The 21,335-nt window shown below is 39.1% G+C and overlaps 1 protein-coding gene across 1 annotated transcript; it reads right to left on the reverse strand.

Annotated features, from left to right (window-relative positions):
- Window positions 1-443: 443 nt before the first annotated feature.
- On the reverse strand, window positions 444-21,313 carry LOC111323456 (putative ATP-dependent RNA helicase DDX46). The gene is made up of 40 exons (XM_088741675.1): window positions 21,154-21,313; window positions 20,340-20,422; window positions 19,484-19,957; window positions 19,259-19,328; window positions 18,871-18,927; window positions 18,267-18,316; window positions 17,623-17,806; window positions 17,157-17,193; window positions 16,330-16,385; window positions 15,962-16,018; window positions 15,678-15,773; window positions 15,086-15,133; window positions 14,814-14,888; window positions 14,070-14,166; window positions 13,690-13,810; window positions 13,244-13,317; window positions 12,565-12,666; window positions 11,465-11,586; window positions 11,046-11,124; window positions 10,623-10,705; window positions 9,896-10,009; window positions 9,094-9,144; window positions 8,911-8,977; window positions 8,554-8,649; window positions 7,941-8,005; window positions 7,211-7,314; window positions 6,367-6,429; window positions 6,249-6,270; window positions 5,783-5,860; window positions 5,427-5,469; window positions 5,040-5,101; window positions 4,796-4,855; window positions 4,423-4,522; window positions 4,251-4,315; window positions 3,565-3,630; window positions 2,840-3,013; window positions 2,650-2,719; window positions 2,230-2,280; window positions 1,857-1,930; window positions 444-1,482 (listed from the first exon to the last, which is right to left on the reverse strand). The coding sequence occupies exons 2-40, from the start codon at window positions 20,354-20,356 to the stop codon at window positions 1,435-1,437; spliced, it is 3,372 nt and encodes a 1,123-aa protein (XP_088597801.1). The 5' UTR covers window positions 20,357-20,422; window positions 21,154-21,313; the 3' UTR covers window positions 444-1,434.
- Between the last annotated feature and the right edge of the window lie 22 nt (window positions 21,314-21,335).

The raw sequence follows: 21,335 nt of genomic DNA on the forward strand, positions 1-21,335 counted from the left end.
GTCAGCTCGCAGCCTGGGTCACCTTGGTTTTTAACTTGCTCTCTCCCAGAAACTATCGCCAGAAGTGCAGGCATCTTATCAAGGTGAGTTTTAAGAAGCGTGCGACCGTTTATTCAACCGGCCGTGTTTGATTTGGAGTTAGTTTCACTGGAATTAGTTTCCATGGAGTTAGTTTCACTGGAGTTAGTTTCACTGTCACTCACCACCCCCTGGTACAAATTTGTTTCTCTCCCCAGCCTTCCGCCGCCATTAAAATGAAAGGTGACGGCCATAATTTTCGCAGAGAAAACAATGCGCACTCGTTCACCAAAATTGCGCCCGCTCTGCTGACTATAGAAACTACCGTCAGGTATACCACACAATTCGCGAGGATTGGCATTTCCGCTCGCACGGAATGAGACAAGGAGATAACAGGCTACCAAAAAATTACAAACACATAGACATCCTGGCTGCAATAACTTACTTTTATTGTTTACAAACCACAGAGTGCGATTACAACTTGTAAGTACTTTGTTAAGAAAGTAGGGTTTAACAGACATTTCCAACTAAGTGTGGAAAGTAATCCGGGATTGCATTGGCTTTGCTTTGTTTCGCTCTGTGATTGGTCCAGAAAACTTTTGATACCGACTCAGCCAATCAGATGCAAGTTATCACAGGGCCAGCAGCGGCGAGGTATTGACGTTTTCCCGCGCTATAAGCAGTTCGCTTGTTTTCACTCAGAGAAGTTCTCACTGGTTATTTAAAAAATAACTTTCGCTCTGACTGTGCGTTTTAATAACTTTGGTTTTGGTTTCACGATTCTTAATAAAAAAGCGCTCTCTCAAGGACAGTTGATAATCATTGAATAGCTTCACTATGACAGAAAGAAACAAGATTTCCTTCTGGCTTGATTGCAGATCTTTGGCTGACTTACAAAATGCTACAATGATAACTGGGATGATTTTACGTGTAGCGCACAAAAACAAAATCTAATCTATTTAAAATATGGTCAGTTGTCTGAGCAAGCGTATGTCTGTTCTTTCGATTCTAAAAAACAAACTTTTATCTCCTTCAAATGGTTTACTCTTTTTATAGAGCTTGTCGTGAAATTTGGGCTATTTTGCAACGTGAGAAACTACGTTTGGGTTGAAAGGGGCTAAATTATATCAAAACGGTTGCTGGAAAAAGGGGAACACAAGACACGATATTTAAACAAGAAGGAACGCAGGTGGCCGAAGATGGAGAGATTCTAACAGATTGGAAGCAACGAACTTGAAAAAATTGTTCACTAGCCGTCAAGAAGCCCGTCAAAGAAGTGCCAGTGGTGATGTGTGACTACAAAAATTTTCTTCAACTTGAGAAGACAGCCTAGAATTAGAAAGCGAGACACGCCCAGTAGATAACTGGAGGTATCGGTGAATAAAAGCGAGTATGATCAAGCGCACAACTTTCCTCTCAGAGAACTTTGTATCTTCCAGTAGACTGAGGACCACGGAAAGAACCCTGAGGAGAAAGGAAAAAGAGTAATTTTGTTACATACGTGGAAGTCATAGAAAGAGTGAAGTTTTAGTAGGTTTGGAGTTGCGCCTTTTATAATATAGTACGAATTTGAATTGTGGTACAAATTTAGTAAACATTCATTACGCAATTTAATAATAAAATATCGCCAATGCATTGCTGCTAGTCAAGCTACATTAGGTGCAAATTAGAAGTAAAAAGGTTTCTCAAACATTACAGATGTGATAATTCAGATGACAAGGAGGCTGTTCCAAAGATTGATGCTAGCACAAGGGAAGGCAACAGGTTTTTTTTTTCTTCAAACAAATGTTACACAGAAGCAGAATTAGAGACTTTTGGGCGTAATTCGTTTTACTTACCAATCTGATCATTTCTTCTTTAACGACTCGTTTTATTTCCAGTTTTGCCAGATAGATTGAACGTTCAGAAGGACCTGGAAACGAACCAACGGGCGTGAATTAGATTTCAAACAGAATCAAGGCACTAGTCGATACCAGGCCTTCCTCATTTGCTAAATGACTCCTTCTCGATAGTTAGCGAGGGCGACAACATTCTACGTATCATACTTTGTTAAAATGAGTAAACAAAATTGACAATTAGCGCATGACCTTCGCCCACACATCGCATCTTTCTAATCAGGTCGTAAAAGTCCTTTACAAACTGTTCATTTTAACATATTTTCGTTTAACCTATCTGATTTTCAATAACTTTTCAACAAATTATTCTACTTACCCTCAATATATAAATAGATTTTCCTTTCGCCTTCTAGTTTCGGTTCTTTCCCTGAATATTAAGGTAAAGAAATTGGAGAAGAATTTTTATTGGAATTTTTATTGAGATCAATTAAATGTGACCAGAAGCATTCATCCTAGGTTATATGCTTCATATGTAACTTAAAACGCATTTTATGGTTTCACTCTTCATAATGTACATCCCTTTAGCTTGTATGTTTTGTTTACCCATTTCAGGTATCAAGGGACTTCCCATCTTTATCTTTGGTCTGCATATATATGCTTGCAAGTAAGGGGAAATTTTAAAAAAAGAGTTCTCTGGAGTATCATCACATGACCTGAAATGGGTTGGAAAAAAAAATAAAACATGAAGTTAGAGAGGTCTATTAATACAAGACCTGATTCTTAAGTTAGTTTTTACCTGGAGGGAAGAAGGTTCCACGCACAGTAATGGCTGCCTCAGAAACCTCGGTGATGTTCATAATTGTTTCCTAAGGGAAGAATAAAAAGATAAATAAACAAGTTGGCTCAACTATGGACAACAAGCGAAACCAAAGCAATCCCGGAACAATATCTCGAAAGCGATTTTGGTTCACTGTCAGACTACCCACCTTAGAAGTGACTTTCCATCGAGCTGTTTGAGGAAAGTCGTTGATCTCCACTTCATCTTCGTACCTCTGTTCCTCCTCTGTCTTCTTCTCATCTTGTTTCACCTCCTCCACTGGAGCTTCGTAGCCGATCTTCCCATGAATCTTTTCGGCGAGTTGCTTTGCTAGACCCAGGCCCTAACAAGAAATCGCAGATAACAAAAAGTAAAAAAGTGAATTGCAATATGGCTCACGCGTTTGAAGATTACCCTTTACTTTCTAATTCGAGCGCAGGAGTCAGGTGTTCTGTTTATTCCACGCTCGAAGGAAATATTGCCACCATCCATTTTCAAATTTACGAGCTTTCTTACATTCCCTCTCTCGACATGAAGCTTTTCCGGCACTGCTGATCTCAGCAGCGTGATGGACGCCTATCACAGTTAAACCTAATAATGGCTTGAGTTCTTGAGAGCTTGTTAGTAAAGCATTCGACCGCGTATTTGGAAGTTCTGGGGTTGGCATCCTTACAGAAAAATCAGATTTTGCTTTACCCCACACACGTCGCAAATATTTTTACACAATCTCTATTCATGTAAGCCTCTACTGTTTGTTGTTGTGAGGGAAATTAATACTCTGATCGATAACAGGCGTGACATGGAGATGTCACACAACACAGCGTGACATGGAGATGTCACACAACACAGCGTGACATACAAAAAGGCGGCGTTTGGGTGTGGCTGAGTACTCACAGTAAGAGCGGTAACGGTTCCTCCTTTGATAATCTGACTGGCAGCTTGCTGAGTCGGGTCCATATTCTTCAAAAGACAACAAAATCATTTTGATATTTATTGAAAGACATATGGTAAAAATAATACTGCGAAGCACTGTTAACTGACTTTTCGACATATTAAGCATTTTTCGACATATTATTTACTGCGAAGGATCGTGCACATACACATATTAAGCGGAAGTGATCAAGTAAAAATTTCTGTCGTTCGAGTGTTATACAAGTTCGATTCCCTTAAATTGATTGGTCGGTTTCGCTGTGTTATTATTGACTCTAAGATTCACGCAACATAAGTGAAGTAGCATCTTGAGATTTCCTCTCAAATTCACAGTCGCGTTTTTTCATTCAAGGAATCACCCTAATCGTTGGGCCGCGGCGTCTTTCTCTTTTGAAAAGGGAGAAAACAAAAAAGTGAAACAACTAAAGAGGGACTCCCGTCCTGTTCTCGATACCAGAACAATTGGATAAACAGGAACAAGTCGTCAAATGAAATAATTTATTTCGAGCTCAAAACATAAAAAAACCAAGATGGCCGCTGCAGGGTAAAAAAAAAAACAGCATCGAAGCCCGCGGTGCTCAGCGGCAAAACCACAAAAGGTCGGGAAAACAAGTGATATTTGAACAAATCCTTCTTTAACATCTACTTACGTTTGTTCCGGCGATGATCTTCTGGTTTATTTTGGCGGCAATACTTGTGGCCAGGTTAAGTTTTGCTGAAAAGTATACAGACACGGATAAAACAATTATTCGATCAATGGCGGTGGCTGACACTTGGATATATCGATAAATCAATTTGAGGGAATAACACGTTCATCTTCACCTTGCTGCTCGCCTTTGATCTGTTCCCCTTTTGCCTCAGGAGCTGCTTTTTTGATGTGAGGTTTGCCTTTACTGAATACTGCATCCAACTGTTTGTCAATCTGATTGAAAAATAGTCGAAAATACACGTTTATGACAGTGAAAATGGATTTGTGTGGCAAAATTGTCCTGACTTTGGGCGTAGCACCCAGGTGCTAGAGAACATTCTAGGAAGTAACTAGAAGTGCTCCTTTTCTTCCTGGATAACTCCCCCCCCCCCTTTCCTTGTCATTTGCTTTGTTCTGCCTGACAGTTTACCATGACCTTGTCGCAAAGCGTGTTGGGATCCCGCGTTCAGAGAAAGTGACATGACAGTAAGATAACCTCACACTCACTTCTTCTACAGCTTTCTCTTCGGCTTCCGCTTCATCATCCGAGTCTTGAAGACCAAGAGCCTGCAAACAACGAAGAATAAAACTCAACCCATACAAACTTGGCGGCAAATGAGGAGAAATTTCTCTAAGCCGAAAAAAAAAAAAACAGAATAAAGCCCCCTTCACACAGACACACTCACGGTCTTACGTTGGCATGTTTACGTCGTTACATCATTTAAACAACGGCACCAGAACAGGTACATACCCATTTCTGTATCTTCTTCGCCTCGTTAACTTTAGCATCTTCTTCCGCGTTAAATTTGAATCCTAAAGAAACAGAATAGTTTTGGGGAAAAAATTTCAAAAGCATGAAAGAAAAAGTATTTTTCCACTAAAGCTTCGCTCTAGAGCAACTTTGCAAAAGAGGGCTTCAGCTCATGTGAAGGCAGTCAAAGAAGTGTTGACTTGCAGAACAGCGTGTGGCTAGAACGCATGGCTTGTAAGCGTGACTTACCTGCGTGGTAAGCGTGCGCAACGATACACGCACCCCCGCTCGCCTTACTAAGACTGATAACGCAAAAAATGACTCCTGCTGCGCAGGCTTAATATGTTACCCAATATATTAAATCTTTAATTTAATTAAAACACCAACCTTTTCCAGTGAAGCCGCTGTTTTTAACTACATTCTTTCCTTCCTGCAAGATAATTAACGCAAGGGTCACTTAGAATAGAGAACTTCCTATATGTGAGTTGCATAATAACTATGTAACTGGCCTAAAGCGCAGGAAATGCATGTGACAGAGTCGCGATTGGTTTTCATGTCACGTCTGATTGGTTGTGAGGACAACGCGTGTTCTCTGGACCAATCAGAGAGCTTGTTAAAACAAAACCAAAGCAGAAAACTGTTCTATAAGTAAATCTCAAATTAGCCGAACAAAGTACACCCTTCCCTTAAAAGACGGGAAGGGTTAGTCCATCTAAAGATACCATTCATGTGAAAATTCTTACCGCCTTTCTCTCCTCTGTATAGTCGTTCCAAAGTTTCCGAAGGTCTTCCGGAACTTCTGTGCCGGACAGTTCTAAAGCCTGAAGATTTAACGATGAGAGGGATGGGCACACACACAAAAACCACATTAAACTGTTTATATCTAAGTAAAAAAAAAAAAAGCTTACATTACCAAACCGACAGGTAGGAATTCAATCCCTAAATAAAGTCCCCTGACGATTCCAATTTTGCTTCAAATGCCATTCCATGTTGAAATCAAACCTAGTCGCTAAATACTGACGAAATTCATTGCGATTTTGAATGCATGTTGAACTAGCGCCTTCCCCTCTAGCTGGGATATATGTTTGTCAACCGAAGAATAAGCGCTTCCATTTCATCATATGGCCATAACAATGCACCATGGCTCAATTAAGCTGGTTGCGTACTCTTGTACACAAACCTGTATGGTTAAAATTTCTAAGTTTGTACCTTCACGACGTCCCCCGCATGTCTGTTGGAAGAAAAAGAAAACAAGACATGAGCTGTTGATGTCAAATAACAAGCTGAACAAAATTTTCGATAACTTTTGCGTGAACGATGGTCTTACCGTCCTTGTTCAGGAGTAACAAACGTATAAGAGGTTCCTTTCCTCCCAGCACGACCAGTGCGCCTGAAAAAAAATTGTTTTTATATTGAGAACGCTTATGAGGACAATATGAATATTCCTCAAATAATTGTCTTAAAGAGAAATTCTACCCGAAACATGTAGAGAATTTAGCTTTTCCTTCTGAGATCAGCAAAAATTTCAACTCAATGGTATCTCTAAAACAACACCTGTTATGAACGGCTGTACTTTCTTTTAAAGAGCGTTTCCTTGGTGTTGGCCCGAAATTAAGGTGGGGAAAAGTGACACGCAAAGCCAATTTCCCGCTGGTTTTTCGCTCAGTTGTCTTGCTACACTATGAACGAGAAAATTTACTGCGTCTTACTATTTTCTCATCTTGTTTCGCTTGAAAAGAGCGGAAAAGATATTATAACATAACCAAACTAAAGCGCGCGCTCTGATTGGTCAATTTAGCGTCCCCCATTAGCCCATGGGTGTAAGGCGCTGACGTGAGCAAATACAAAGACTATTTTTCCACGCGCGCTTGTTTTTTCTGGTCGCGTAAGATTTGTTAAATTAAAGGGAACTCTTTAGCTACAATGTATCAATGCTATGTTATAAAACAAATGGTAAACACCACAGCGTACACTATTGAATTATGGATGCACTTGGGAAGTTTGCTAAACACTCAAGAAGCTAGAGTCGCTCTCGGCTATCGCCTCGAGCGACTCTTACGCTTCTTTCGTGCTTAGCAACCTCCCGCGTGCACCATAACTCAATAGTGTACGCTGTGGTGTTTACCATTTGTTAAAGAGTTCACGTCTGGAGAAAATAAGTCTAAACTCACCCACATCGATGAACATAATCTTCATAATGATTCGGACAGTCATAATTCACAACTAAGATCAGCTGTTTCACATCCAGGCCTCTCGCTGCCACAGAAGTTGCAATCTGTGGGACAACCGAGAAAATTCAATGTTAGCATCGGATCAGAGCCCTTTGAGAAACACGCGGGCAGACTTCTTGGGGGGGGGGGGGGAGGAGAGAAATTAAACAGGGGAAAGGGGGACAGCACCTCCTAGCAGGTCGAAAGCCTGTTTGTGGGATAGTTGTTACTAAACTAGGGAAAGCTGGTCTGTACATTGTAAAGCCGAATTTCGTCACTTTCAATTATTATAATCTTCTCCATCCCTGGCATCCTTTTTACTTCTTGGTGTTTTGCTTTCTTACCGACCTAATATTTCACAGTCATTTTTAAACTGAAGGTATTTTCACACCTAAAAAGTTGACTTAATACATCCACACACGTCTCAGAATTTTGTCAAGCTGTCCAACAATAAAGACTCCGCCATCGTGGTTATACTAAGTCACAGTCTTAAACTTGTGGATAAGTGGCACACTGAAATTGTGGCTTAGATCGTACATGAATTAAGATGTGCTGCTTGAAAATTTGTTCAGATCTGACTGGGTCTTACATGCTAAATTGTGATAAACTAAATTCCTAATATAATTTCCAAATTTAAAAAATATAGGTCTACTATACACTTAATTTCTAACATGATATTCGGTGGTCTTACCATTAAGTTACAGACGCCATTTTTGAAGTCAGCGATTGTACTATCACGATCAAACTGGTCCATGCCTGCCAAAAAGAAGTACAGGTTTTAATTCGAATCCCAAAGGTACAATTGTCAAAAATCATTTTGACAGCAGTTTGGAAATTAGTGAAGACGTGGCTTCTCTGGTCGTCTGCGTGAAGAAAAGGGGAGAAGAGGGTGGCGATTGCGAGGAAATTAGGCTTTAAGACTACTGCTCGGTTTATATATTGAAAATTGCTACTCCCCCTGGGTGGGGGAAGGAATGCTCATTCATCATTGTCCCTGGTGGCCCTTGAATTGTCCTCAGAGAAAGGTACCTGATAGAGGACACCCCTTCGTCGAGCGAATGTGATGATCTATATCAAATCGAAGAGATGCGTTCCAAATTATCAGCTTGAGGTAAGCCCCCCATACAGAGGAATCTACTCTTCGCCTCTTCTCGATTGCGTTCGCTCCACAATCTTGAAGTCCATAGGGATAAAGGAAGGCTAACTCTTTCTGAAAATCGCAGTTTCTTTTCTGCTAAGGTCGCTTGTACGTGGTCAAGTATGGCTCAATCCAAAACCTAACAAAGAAATGCGCGTTACATTACCTCCATGAAGAGACAGACATGGATAGGACCTTCTCAGTAAATCTTTAAACAACACGTCGGCGTTTTCTTGTTTTTCTACAAACACCAAAACGCTACCTAAAGAGACGAAACATACACGGTGAGAAACCAAACGCCCAGGCAGCCCAGCATAAGATTATAAAAACTTTCTCATTAGGATAAACTTATAAATTTGATTTCATTTCTTTTTTTCGTTTCGCTCAATGCGTTCTCTCCCAAACACACGTAAAAAATTATCGTTGTTTTACACGAGTACAGTTACGGCTTTTCTCAGGGCTGGAAATCCTTGTAAAACACCGAAATTTATATAATAATTATAGATAGCTATAGAACGCTTACCGTCTTCTTGGTAAATGCCGAGCAACTCAAGTAGTTTTAAGAATTTGTCGTCTTCATCAATAACAATCTAACAAAAAGACACGCGCGCACGTTAAACTAATAACTGCATTCGGTTTTATGAACATAAAAACACTTAGTTAACCGCATCAACAAACTACACTTGGCCTTAAGGAGAATCCTTACCACATGTTGTGTAACATCTGAGCAAACAACACTTCGGCCGCCAACTTGTATCTTGAAAAACAAAAAAAATTTACAAACGTCAATTTACAAAACAATCTGCGAGTCAGAAATGTCAACAGCTTTCATGAAAAAATCTTATCGATACAGGGACTTCAAGGTCAGGAATGAAGCCCAAAGTAAATTGAATACCATCCGTTTTCGAACTACGGCGAGAGTTCCTTAACAAAAAGCCTGAGCGCTATTCCATTTCAATCTAAGTAGCAAATGTACCGCGCTCACATTCTAAAAAGCATTTCGATTGAATTTTACAAAACCAAAACCAAAGTAAACGCAATAGCTGATCAAAACGAAGGTGATCGTAACAAGGAGCCAATGAGAATTAAAAGATACTAAAGCGCGGGAAAAGCTCGCGACTAAGTCCCGATTTGCTTTAGTATTGTATCTGATTGGTTAAACGGATGGCGCGAATTTTCTGCGCTTATCAAAAAGCGAAGTGAAGCAATGCCAATACAGAGCCAATGCAAACCTGGATTATTTTCGATACGCAGTTGAAAGCTGTTCTAACACAACGACCAACCCCAAAAGGAGAAATATCACAAGAGACCCATGAGAACTTGAAAAAAACAAAAACTAACTGGCGAGCCACGATTTCTTGAAAAGCTGACCAGGGATTTTTCTTTTAGTATTACTTTATTTTTACCTATCAGAGAGCGTGGTGAGGCAAAACAAAGGCAAACCAAGTCATGATATCAGGAGACAATTTTTAGTATCATTTTTTGTTTTTTTTTTTATTTTTTTATACCTCGATTGGTTTTGTGAGGATCTTTCGGGCTAGAGTTTCCATCTGACGAGGGAAAGTTGCGGAAAACATAACCGTCTGCTTGTCTGGTCTGATACAATCGATAATTCTCATCACCTGAGTAGGAGAAAGGAACAAGATTTTTCATCTTTAATCTGCCTGTCACCGCTTTTGCATTGCTTTTGATTACTTGATTCGAGCTTCAAATGGCTTTAACTTTTCCGCTCCCAAGATCTGAATTGTAATTCTTCCGATTTTAGGTCGGAGAATTTGGTTTCGGATTAATTAATAATTCCAATGCTGATATTTTTCTTTATTCTCATCACTTACGTGCTTGATATTGTATTGATATTGTAAGGAGAAATTCGGTCTTGGTCACTCATATCATGGGAGTGATTTTTACATATCCTCTTACCTGGAACCACTCTTCGCGTGAGAGAACTTGCAAAAACTACCCTGACCTCACGACCAATGGAAATGACTTTCTATTCTTTTAAAGTAGAAAAAACAAAGACTGCCCAGATGCAAAGGAAAGCTCCTTAAGACTATGACGGCAAGTTCATGACTTAAAAATTAAAAGGACACCTCTTGGAGGGCGAAACAGCTGGGTGGCTTAAGGCGCGAGACTTAATGTCTAGAGGTCCCTTAGCTTTTCTCTTCGTTGTCCCGAGTTCAATTCTGATACAAATATTGCGATTACAGTTTATTATTGTTGTTGCTGTTTCTCTACCTGAGGTTCAAATCCCATGTCAAACATTCTGTCGGCTTCATCCAGAACTAAATACGTGCAACGTCGACAATTTGTCACCCGACCTAGAAGAAAAACATTCGAGTTATCAGCTCGGGTTCTTAGGCTGCGTTCACCCTTGGTAGCCGAGCATTAATGCCAGGGCACCGGCACAAAATGGTACTTTGTTCAGACACTGAGTACCCGATATATAAGCGTTCGGTTCTGTGCCCGAGCCCAAGTTCTTGTGCACGGGTACGGTGCCCGAATTCTGGCGTGGTTACTTGAAAAAAAAGGTGTGTTCACATTAGTGCCCATCAAGAATCGTACTCGGCACCGTGCTCGAGCACCAAGTGCGAACGCAGCCTTGGTCCAGTTAATAACTAACAGCAACAATCAAAACATTTGGTTATCTTTTGAACTTACCATTATTCGCTGTCAACATGTCTATCATCCTGCCCGGAGTGCAAACAATGATTTCTGCTCCACGTTTGAGCTCTGCAATCTAGTTGAAGAAAGAAAAAGGTATGGCCGGGCCAAAATATATTAATGGAGGGGGCTTCAGCAAAGAATATCACACGGCTTTCAGGTAGATATTTCTTCACAAGTGTGACCAGCATCTAATTTCCCCTCACAGTAATACTGTTGAATCATTTATTGAGATCTTGAGAATATTTTGGAAATGACCATCCACTAAAGAAGCTTTGATCGCTAAACAAACTGTTTATCAAGAACAAATGAGATGTTTTTGGTTCACACCTTGATAATTCCCTTACTAAAACCGAGTTCTCCCTGATACATTTATGACAATAATGCAAGATTTAAAATACGATTCTACTCTTAACCTGCTCGCTGATTCCTGTGCCACCGTACACGCAGACAGCTCGAAGATTAAGAGGTTTGCAGAACTTCTTACACTCCCGGAAAATTTGAAGAGCCAGTTCTCTTGTTGGAGTCATAATTATGCCTGTAAGTTAAGAAAACAGTTCGAGTAAATGCAACGTGATGCTTACTAAAGCATTTCTATCGAATCTCCGCGTACTTTCGAATCATATAACTTGAATAAGGGGAAAACTAATATAGGGGAACCAACGGCTTAAAAAACAATGGTAAATCAACCACAGGGTTCGTACACTTTTTCAGGCCAAAGATTCAAGGACTTTTCAAGGACTTTCCTGGACCCTACTTAGAAATTTCAAGGGCTTTTTGAAATGACAATTTTACCTCAAAACCAAGAAAAATGTTTCTGTTAACATCTATGTTTTGGGTTTAACGATGGTGCAAAACAAAAGCAGATATTTTTCGATGTTGCTCAATAAAAAATCAACGACTTTCCAGGACCCAAAACGAAATTCAAGTACTTTCAAGGCCTTGAAATCGGCCTCCTGAAATTCAAGGGTTTTCAAGGGTTTTCAATACGCGTAGGAACCCTGCAGCTACCACGATCAGTCAGGGCCGAGGTAAGCTTTACAAGGCGCCAATAAGAATTCAAAGTAAAAACACTTGACGTACCTCGAGCGCGGAAAAACGCGGGCGACCAAGTCGCGAACTTTACAGTACTGCATTACATTTGAGAGGGTAGAACAATCATAGAGCGAAGTAAAGCAAAACAAATGTATCACAATGCTTTAGAAAATTGATCTTTGGAGCGCTTTTCGAATGACCATGGTAACATCAAAACGATGGTAATGATAGGAACCAATCAGAAGAGAGGAAAATAACTTCAAGAGCCAATCAAAATTCAAAAGTAAAAACAAACAAACTGTCTAAAGCGCGGGAAAATGCGGGCGACCAATTCGTGACGGGATTTAGTTTTGCATCTGATTGGTTGAAATTGTGGCGCGAGTTTTCTGAACCAATCATAGAGCGAAACAAAGCAAAACCAATCCGATCCCAGATTACTTTCGCCCCTCATTTGAAATTGCTCTAGTCTGATCTGTAATACCTATCGGTCCATCCTCCCTATCAAGTTCAGGCTGATCAAGAACGTGGCGGTACATTGGCAGAAGAAACGCTAATGTCTTCCCACCTCCTGTTTTAGCAATTCCTGAAAGAAGATCAAAGATAAGCGTACTGTCAAGCAGTTTGTGAAGCATAAAGAAAAACGTGTCTTAGGATAGGACACATGGGGTCAAGTTTGCCTATGAGACGGACAGAGAGGGCTTATCCGGGTTTCTGCAGCATAAAGCGACTAGATCCCCAAGATTCCTTCTGTCACCCAAATAAAATGTAAACCAAAACTGTGTAAAAATGCTCCCAGGGAGCTGTATGACACGTGCGACTTTGAGTTCGAGATTTTTTCATTGTGAAACAGTGGGCGCGTGCGAGCCTGCGTCATTTTGGCGGGATACCACAAGACTCGTGAATGGTGAAGGATTAGCCTCTGCAAAAATGGCAGGACAACAATATGCAAGCACATTTAGCAGTCTTTTTAGGTTTTCCATCAAGAAAAGGCCCCGTTACGTTTAATAACATTAAATTCGCATACTCAACTGCTCACAAATAGTAGAATGATGCCTCGTGAGGTGCAGTATGTACTTTGTTAGTATTTGAGTGTAAATTCAATTCTCGTAATCAAACTTCTATTAGAATCTATAGGTTTCTCAAATGATATCTCTTCTTACCGATCATATCTCTCCCACTCATAATAACGGGTATCGCTTGAGCTTGAATCGGTGTGGGTTTCTCATAGCCATTCCTTTGAACGAAACAATTCAGCAATTTAAGTAGTTTTAGTGACAATAGGGGGCTCCTTCATGGGGGATCGTGAAGCCAAGAGCAACGTGCTCACAACGGCCACTCAGAACAAAGGACAATGTACGAGGAGCCCATGAGAACTCCAGGTAAATGCGAGTAACCGCCCTGAAGCGCGGGAAAAGTGGCGCGGCTGATCACGTCATAATTAGTTCAAAACAATCGCTTACGATTGGTTAAGCAGATGGCGTGACTCAAGGGCGGGAAAAAGCGAGCAGCTAAGTCGCGACTGGTTTGAGAACCGTGCCAAGTGACACGACGAAAAATCATCTTTCTCTAAATCTAACCTTGTTAAAAAACATGGACACAAACTTACTTTTTAAGAACGTCAAGAATTTTCAGGCTCACTCCCGACTGGGCCCATGTTTTTACAGGTTTTGGACAATCTTTACCACGAACTCTGATGTTTTCTAGCTTTGCACGGTATTCATCTACCTCTGGAAACAAACAAGGAAAACACATTCTTTTTATCTTTTCATAATTCGTAGCCATTTCATCAGAACCTGTAAGGAACAAATCAGTCAATTCTAGAAAAACTATGATTTCGCCAAAGGCTGTGCCAAGCAATTAAGTCGTTCAAATCGTGAAGACTTTACACGAAACACCTATCAACTGAAAATGATAAGAACTCTTTTGAATTGATTCATCAATCAAACTAACAAAAAGATCCAATGACCTACTTATATTGTACCATACCTTCTTGGGTCAGTTTTGCAAGTTCGGGAACTTCGACGTAAAAATCCTTTCTGAATGACGAGTAATACACTTTATCATGATCAACGGCCTGTAGATCCTAAAAGATATAAAAAAATAAACACATTCATAAGAGAACAGCCAAATGCACCTGGAGAGACTTCTCTCTGAAGTTACTACCAATACAATTTTGTCATCATAACCCCATATAAGTACACAAGATTTCCAGCTGAGAATGTCCTGTTTTTTTGTTTTGTTTTTTCGTCTTTTTGTAGTTCAAAGAGGCTACTAGGCGTATTTTTGGTCCTGAAAGTAACTCAAAATAACAACTACTTCAAGCGTCAACATGCCTTCCACGAGATGGAGCAATTTTCAATTGCGTCGAAAGTAATCCAGATTTCTTTGGTTTTGCTTTCCTTCGCTCTGCGATTGGTTCAGAAAACTCGCGTCACTTTATCAAACCAACCAGATTCAAAACTAAAACCACTCACGACGCAGTTGTCCGTGTTTTCCCGCGCTCAAGGCGGTTTGTTTGTTTTACTTTTGAGTTCTCAATGACTCTTCAACGCATTTTTTTTTCTTCTGATTGGCCATTTTGACTTCTTTGGTTTTGGTTTAACGACACTCATCGAAAAACACTAAGCTAGTTTGGTAAGCGCAAAAGATGCATGGTTTGCCTTAAAGAAAAAAATTAACGCTTAAATACCATCATCTCTTTTGCAGAAGACTGAACTGTCTCAAAAATACCTTCTTTTTCTTGGTTTTAAAGTGCGCATAGGTTGACTCTATGGTTTCGTCCTCTTTTTCTTCTTCGGAGGAATACTAAAGGCAACAAAACATGAGTGTAAGTTGTTTAGCGCCAAGTTCAAGCTTTCCATAAAATGAGCCTCTAAACAGCACAGCGGTCAAAGGTGAGGCATGCGCAAATGGGCAAGTCTTGGCAAAACTTGAGCCCGATAGAACACGACTTCCTATGACGGACTATGCAACTACAAATAACTAGTGAGGTCGCATCTTACCTCCAGTGCATCTTGATCATTTTCCATTAATTCTCCTTTAGTTGGATCCTAACAAAAAAAATTGAAAAGAGCATCGTCAACATTTTTTAAAATCATTTTACTCACCGGGTGGAGAGAGGCCTGGAGACAATTAATTATTGTACCTAAGAACACATAACAATGTCTTTGCCAGAGCTCAAACCAAGACCTTTGAACGTAGAATTCAGTAACCTAACTATAGACTACCGCATCTCCAATCATGTTATCAATTGAGAGATTTAGCACGGTGTTTACATAAAACGGAACGTCAGCCTTTCCTTTCAGGTTTCACGTAAAATAGCGAGAACCTTGCTGCTTTAGTTTCGCGAGAGCTCACATCCTGGTGGAATTGCGGGTGCCCTTATATAAATTAGGAATAGTTTTGACTCCATTTGTCCAGCAATGAACTTCTCGCGGCAAAAGCAAAACAGGTCACTTTCACGTAAAAACGGCGAAGCGCAATTGGCAACCGTAAAAAAATGGCGGGAAAAAACAATATCACGTGGTCACTTTTGACGTTTGCGTCTCACGACTCTCTGTTGAAATTCAGATCGAAATAGAATTCTTCACATACCCTTTTCTTTGGTTTGGTTACAACATGAGTTATAACTGTTGCCTTTCCAGTTTTTCCAACTTTTTTCTTTTGATCCACAGCATTGATTTTCTTCACCTGGCAAAATAACAAGTTACATGGTGACCAGATCATGTTAGTGATCACGCTAGTTTACTTTCGTAATCAGGTATCTCTACTCAGGGGACATACAGCTCTATGTTAGCCTGCAGAACAGGTGCAATCATTTTTTTTTTTCGTTTCTCTGTTCACCAAAGTCATACACTGAAGTTACAAAGTCAACTTGCCTCTTTACTAACATCAGCCATGAATGCATCCAAGGGATCCACATCATCATCTTCTGGCTAAAAAAAACATGAACATTTGCTACCTTTCAGTTTAAATGTGGTTCATTCAAGGCTTGACCCTTTAACTACCATGATTGATCAAGACAGAATTTCTCCAAACAATATCAATACAATATCAACCAGACAAGTGGGGAGAATAAAGAAAAATATCGACTAGGGGATTATTGGTTGATCCTACACAAAATTTAACAATGTAACATCATAAGAATTGTCTAGCAGACAGTGAGAAGAATTACTGACAAAATCATGGGAATCATAATGAAAGCACATTCTTGGTTTCAGTGGAAAAATCAGCACAGTGGACTTACTGGTTCTTCTTTGATTTTTCCATTTGCGACACTTGCAGGTTCTTTTTTGTCTGCAACTGAAGTTAAGATTTGCAATAAATACTAAACGTTTTTATTCTTCTCGTTAAAATAGGGGATAACTATTCATATTTTAGTCACTATTTTGACAATTAAACTAAATGTAAACATTTTATGGTAGATACTTGATAGTTTTTTAGAAAATCCCTGAGCAAAGCAAATGGAATTCAATTGAATTTGAGCTAGTGTGCATTTTTTTTTTCAGCTCAAATTGGAATTTGGAATGTTGGTTTTTCTAGAAGGAGGAAAAAAAGAGAAAGTGGAGAAAAATCATGAGAACAAGGACCTCGATGTGTCGCAGGTCTCATGAGCCATTTTAACTCTAACATCAGCATGCATATTCTCCATACTGTTCTCTATACATTTCCTAAGGTGCTGACAAGGAGAATTTGTTTAACAATCAAGAGCTTCTTTAGTTGGTGATCATTTCCTTTATTCTTGTTACCTTTATGGTTGATCCTGGGTTGATATTGTAAGGAGAAATTAGATGCTAATTCCTCTTGGGGGTCAATCGATTTAAAATTTCTGACATGCTCTGCATGCACAATGTGGAAAAAGAGTCTGAAAATAGGCATTGCCATCATTTCATACCAAAGTTTTCACAAGCATGATCGAAACCTGTGTCATTCCTGATGTTGTTAAATTGCATTGATGGACTTCATTTGTGAGACTTTTTCATGATAAATATTGAACTAAGTTTACTAAGAATACATCATTGATACAAACTTTATTAAGACCAAATGGAACCTTTATCAAATGATGTTACTTACCGCCAAAGGACTTCTTTATATCTTCATCATCTTCATCCTGCAATTACAACGCAAAATCAGAATAAGTCAAACCAACAATTTATCTTTTGAGTATGAATTAAGATGGGTCGTTCTTCTTTAAAATAAAATCTAGTCATATATGCAGCCACCTTTTTGCTCAACTGCTAATCAAATCTGCTACCTGTTAGAATTCCTTCAGATTCACTAGATAGGAGAGACACTGTGATGGCTCTGTGCCTCAGAATCCAAGACAATGACACAGCCGAGGCATGAACTTCGACCTTAGAAGTCCAGAGCATTAATCATCAGGCAGCCCATCTCTTAAAAACTACGCTAGTTATTGTTGGTAATCATTAATTGTTATTTATCTATAAATTATTATCAATTTGTTATGAATGATAGATGTATTATTCCTTATTAATCTATTATTACCTATTTATTTTTATTAATTATTAATTGAACTAACCTCTGCCTCTTCCTTAATTCCTCCTGTCACCTCGTCCTCCTCTTCATCATCGTCATCATCATCTTCTAGGCTCCAGGCTTTTTTTTTCTTTTGCTGATCATCACTTTTTGTTTCTTGTTGTTGTTTTTCTGCTTGCTGTTTTTCTTCCTGTTCCTTTTTACGCTGAGCCCTCCAGGCCTCAATTCTAAAATATTCCCAAATGTCGAGATGACAATATTCCAAAAAAAAAAATTACCCAGAACTCCAGAGTGATTGATAACAATAGAGGGCCTGAGAAGAGTCCACAAGGGGAGAATTTGACTTGGAGTCTGAGAGCGAAATGTTTTCCCTCAGGCCCAGCTTAACTCAGACAAAAAGCATTTTATCACATAGCCATTAAGCGTTAAAAATTTCGAAAATGTTGTTTGAAATCAAACAGGTCAGGATAGATCAACCTAGGACAAGCACAAAAAAAGATTCTATGATAAAAAAACATTTCCTTAATTTTTCTAGTCAGAACAAGAAACTCACAATTCATCAGAAAAAACAACTTACTTTATCATTTTTCTCTGCCCTACACACTCAAGTTTCATTCTACTTTTATACAAGATTGCGCACACAGCAAATATGATAATAATATTTCAGATTCTCTCAAAATGTGTTACCTTTCTCTCCTCTTCTGCATCTCATCCTCTAATCTTTTCTGTTCTGCATCCTAACAAAAAATTACGACTGAATCAACATTGGTTGTAATACAATTCCCAACCAGAAGTGAACTGAGTTTGGTTTCTGACCACTATTAAAAATAAGCTATATAAATATTTCAATACAAAGAATCACTCTCACAGATCAAGTCAAAGAGACACAAATAGTAAAAAAAATTATAATTATAATTAATTTCAGGGTGAAATGTCACAATGCAAGACAATATCATAAGCCGACAATTTTGTTTTAACAAAACATGGTACACATTGAGAATTTAGCTTCAGCTGGATGCTTTGTTGTAAACGTTTTTTTTCCATTAACCCTTAACACCCTAAACATCAGTATGCATATTCTCCATACTCTTCTCTGTACATTTCTTAAGGTGCTGACAAGGAGAATTTGTTAAACAATCAAGAACTTCTTTAGTTGGTGATCATTTTTGCTATTCTGACGACCTCAGTGTGTGATTCAGGAAGGATATTATAAGGAGAAATCAGATTTTAATCACTCTTAGGGGGTCAGAGGGTTAAGTTATCAATTGTAACAAAGAGTTCCTGAACTAACTTTGTCGTCTTCTCCACGTTTTTCTTCAACACTTGAACTTGTTGTTTCCTTTTTTGACTACAAATAAAATCAACTGTTAAGGCAGAGAAACGCTCTCACTAACTAAAAATACTTTCCTTTTATCAAGCTCTTTTTGGAAAAAGTACAGTTTCACTGGTAACAACTTTTATATCAACATCTATATGCATATTCTCCATGCTGTTCTCTATACATTTCTTAGGATTCTGACAAAGAGATTTTGCTTATCAATCAAGAGTCTGTAGTTGTTGATCATTTCCTTTATTCTTGAGACCTTAATTGTTGATTCCGGGGTGACACTGTGCAGAGAAATTAGATGTTAGTCACTCTTAGGATTAAAAGGTTAAGTAAGGTAAACAAATAGGCCCACCTCCTTTGACTTTTTAGTTTCTTTGCCTCTATCTGCACTATCATCCTCCTCTTTTCTCTTCTTGTCTCGGCTGACATGAGAATAAAAATCAATTCATTAGATGTTAGAATGTTGGGAGGCTTAATCTGAAGGTCTGAGATTTGATTCCTCATACGGACTCAGAATTTTTTTATTCATCCAATGCTTGGGACAAGACAAAGAAACATCATTGTTCCTTCCACTAACCTGCTTTTAGACTTCTTTTGCTCCTTCTCTGGACTCCTACTCTTTGATCTTGCCCCAGAAGAACTTGAGCGATCCCGGCTCCTTGAACGTTTTTTCCTCTCCTTCTCCTTTTCTCTGTCTCTTTCCTTACTGCGAGGCCTCTCCTTCTTTGATCTCTTTTCCGCGCTCCTGCTACGTGACCGACGCTTGCGCTGCTGGCTATCCTTCTCCTTCTCTTTTTTCTTTGGACTACGGCTGCGACTTCTACTTGACGATGCACTGTGAGATGAACCACTTTCTGATCGTTTTCTTTTTCTAACTCTGTCTCTTTCTCTCTCTCGCTCTCGTGGCTTCCGGCTTGACTTACCTTTTCCCTTTTCTGGGCTCCTACTACGAGACCTCTTCTTATCTCTCTCCTTATTTCTTTCTCGACTTCGAGAGCGCCGACTTCTATCTCTACTTGATGATCTGGAACGAGATCTCTTCTTGTGTGACCTATTCAAATACAGGAAATTATCACTTCGTCTTTATCAAAGCTATTATCTGAAGCAAAATGAATCATTCATCATACAAGAGAAGAAATCAAAACTTGAGTGGTTGTCTTGTATATTTATAAACTGTACCTTCAAACTGACAATATATAGGTCAAATTGTGTCACAGTCCATAATTCACAAGTTTGCAATTGTTTTCATGTAAGAAATTTTTTCCTTGACATAGCATAGATTGCTGGGCAATGTATTTCAAGTTATGTCATTTTTATGATCTTTAACCTTAATAATAATGGCTCTTGACCAATGAGCGTCCAAGAATTTCTACAATCATTGTAAACTATTCTTTAGACATGAGCTAGTATGCTATGACTAAGTGTTCACATACCTGCTGTCCCTACCCATGTGTCATAAAGAGAGCCACCAGGACAAACTAATGTTTAAACTTGAGTTCTTTAAAGGAAGGAGGCTCTAGAAAAAGTAAAATATTCCAAAACAAAACATGGTTAGAAAAAAAGAGGTTAGTAAGGTATTTATTATATTTCTGGCAGGGCTTGACACTAACTTTCAACTTACTAGCCAAGTGGCCAATGATAACTTAATGTTGCAACAATTTCAGTTTGTTTACTAGCCAAACTGGCTAGTGGGAACTAAAAACCACTAGCCAAAACTGAATTTCTAATTTAACTAGTAAGTTATAAAAATTATTCGCACGTGTGAAACCATCCAGGGATCATGACAGCCAAACTGAAATTCTCTCAGAACATTATTCAATTTCGTATCGAAAGCAGTCTGGATGTTGTTTGGGTTTGCTTTCATACTCTCTTTGATCAGTCAAAAAATTTGCCCCAAAATTAAAATCAACACGTAATCCAATAATAACATGATTACTAAGATTTTCCTACACTTGAGACTTTATAGATGGTATTATTGTATCTCTCAGTTCTTCTGTGTACAATTGGTGGTCAATTAGCAGGTCGTATTACACTGTAAAGGTTAACTAGAGCCCTGAGAGGCGAAAGGCCTTAAACCTAGCTAAGGCATGTGAGTAATTAGAGTAGGCATGATCAATGAACATGTAGCACGATCCATCAAATATACACATTTTCAATCTGCCACGAACGCTTATGGACAGCCATATTTACCATATGTGAGGCCACTCAAAGCACGAGATTTCACCAATAGATTACACACATACTTACAAGAAACGCTGTCTCCAGCAGCAATCGACGGTTTTATATCATTGCCTTTTTTTTCCTAAGTTAAATTTGCTACTTTCAGATAATCGAACGGAGAAACTTGGGGAAAGTTAGGGACGGATGAAACGATTTGTAAACGACAGAGCACACTTTTGGTCAGCGGTGGACTTATCACTTGAAAAGTA

Source organism: Stylophora pistillata, chromosome 12 (assembly GCF_964205215.1).
Source record: "Stylophora pistillata chromosome 12, jaStyPist1.2, whole genome shotgun sequence".
NCBI classification, from domain to species: Eukaryota; Metazoa; Cnidaria; class Anthozoa; order Scleractinia; family Pocilloporidae; genus Stylophora; species Stylophora pistillata.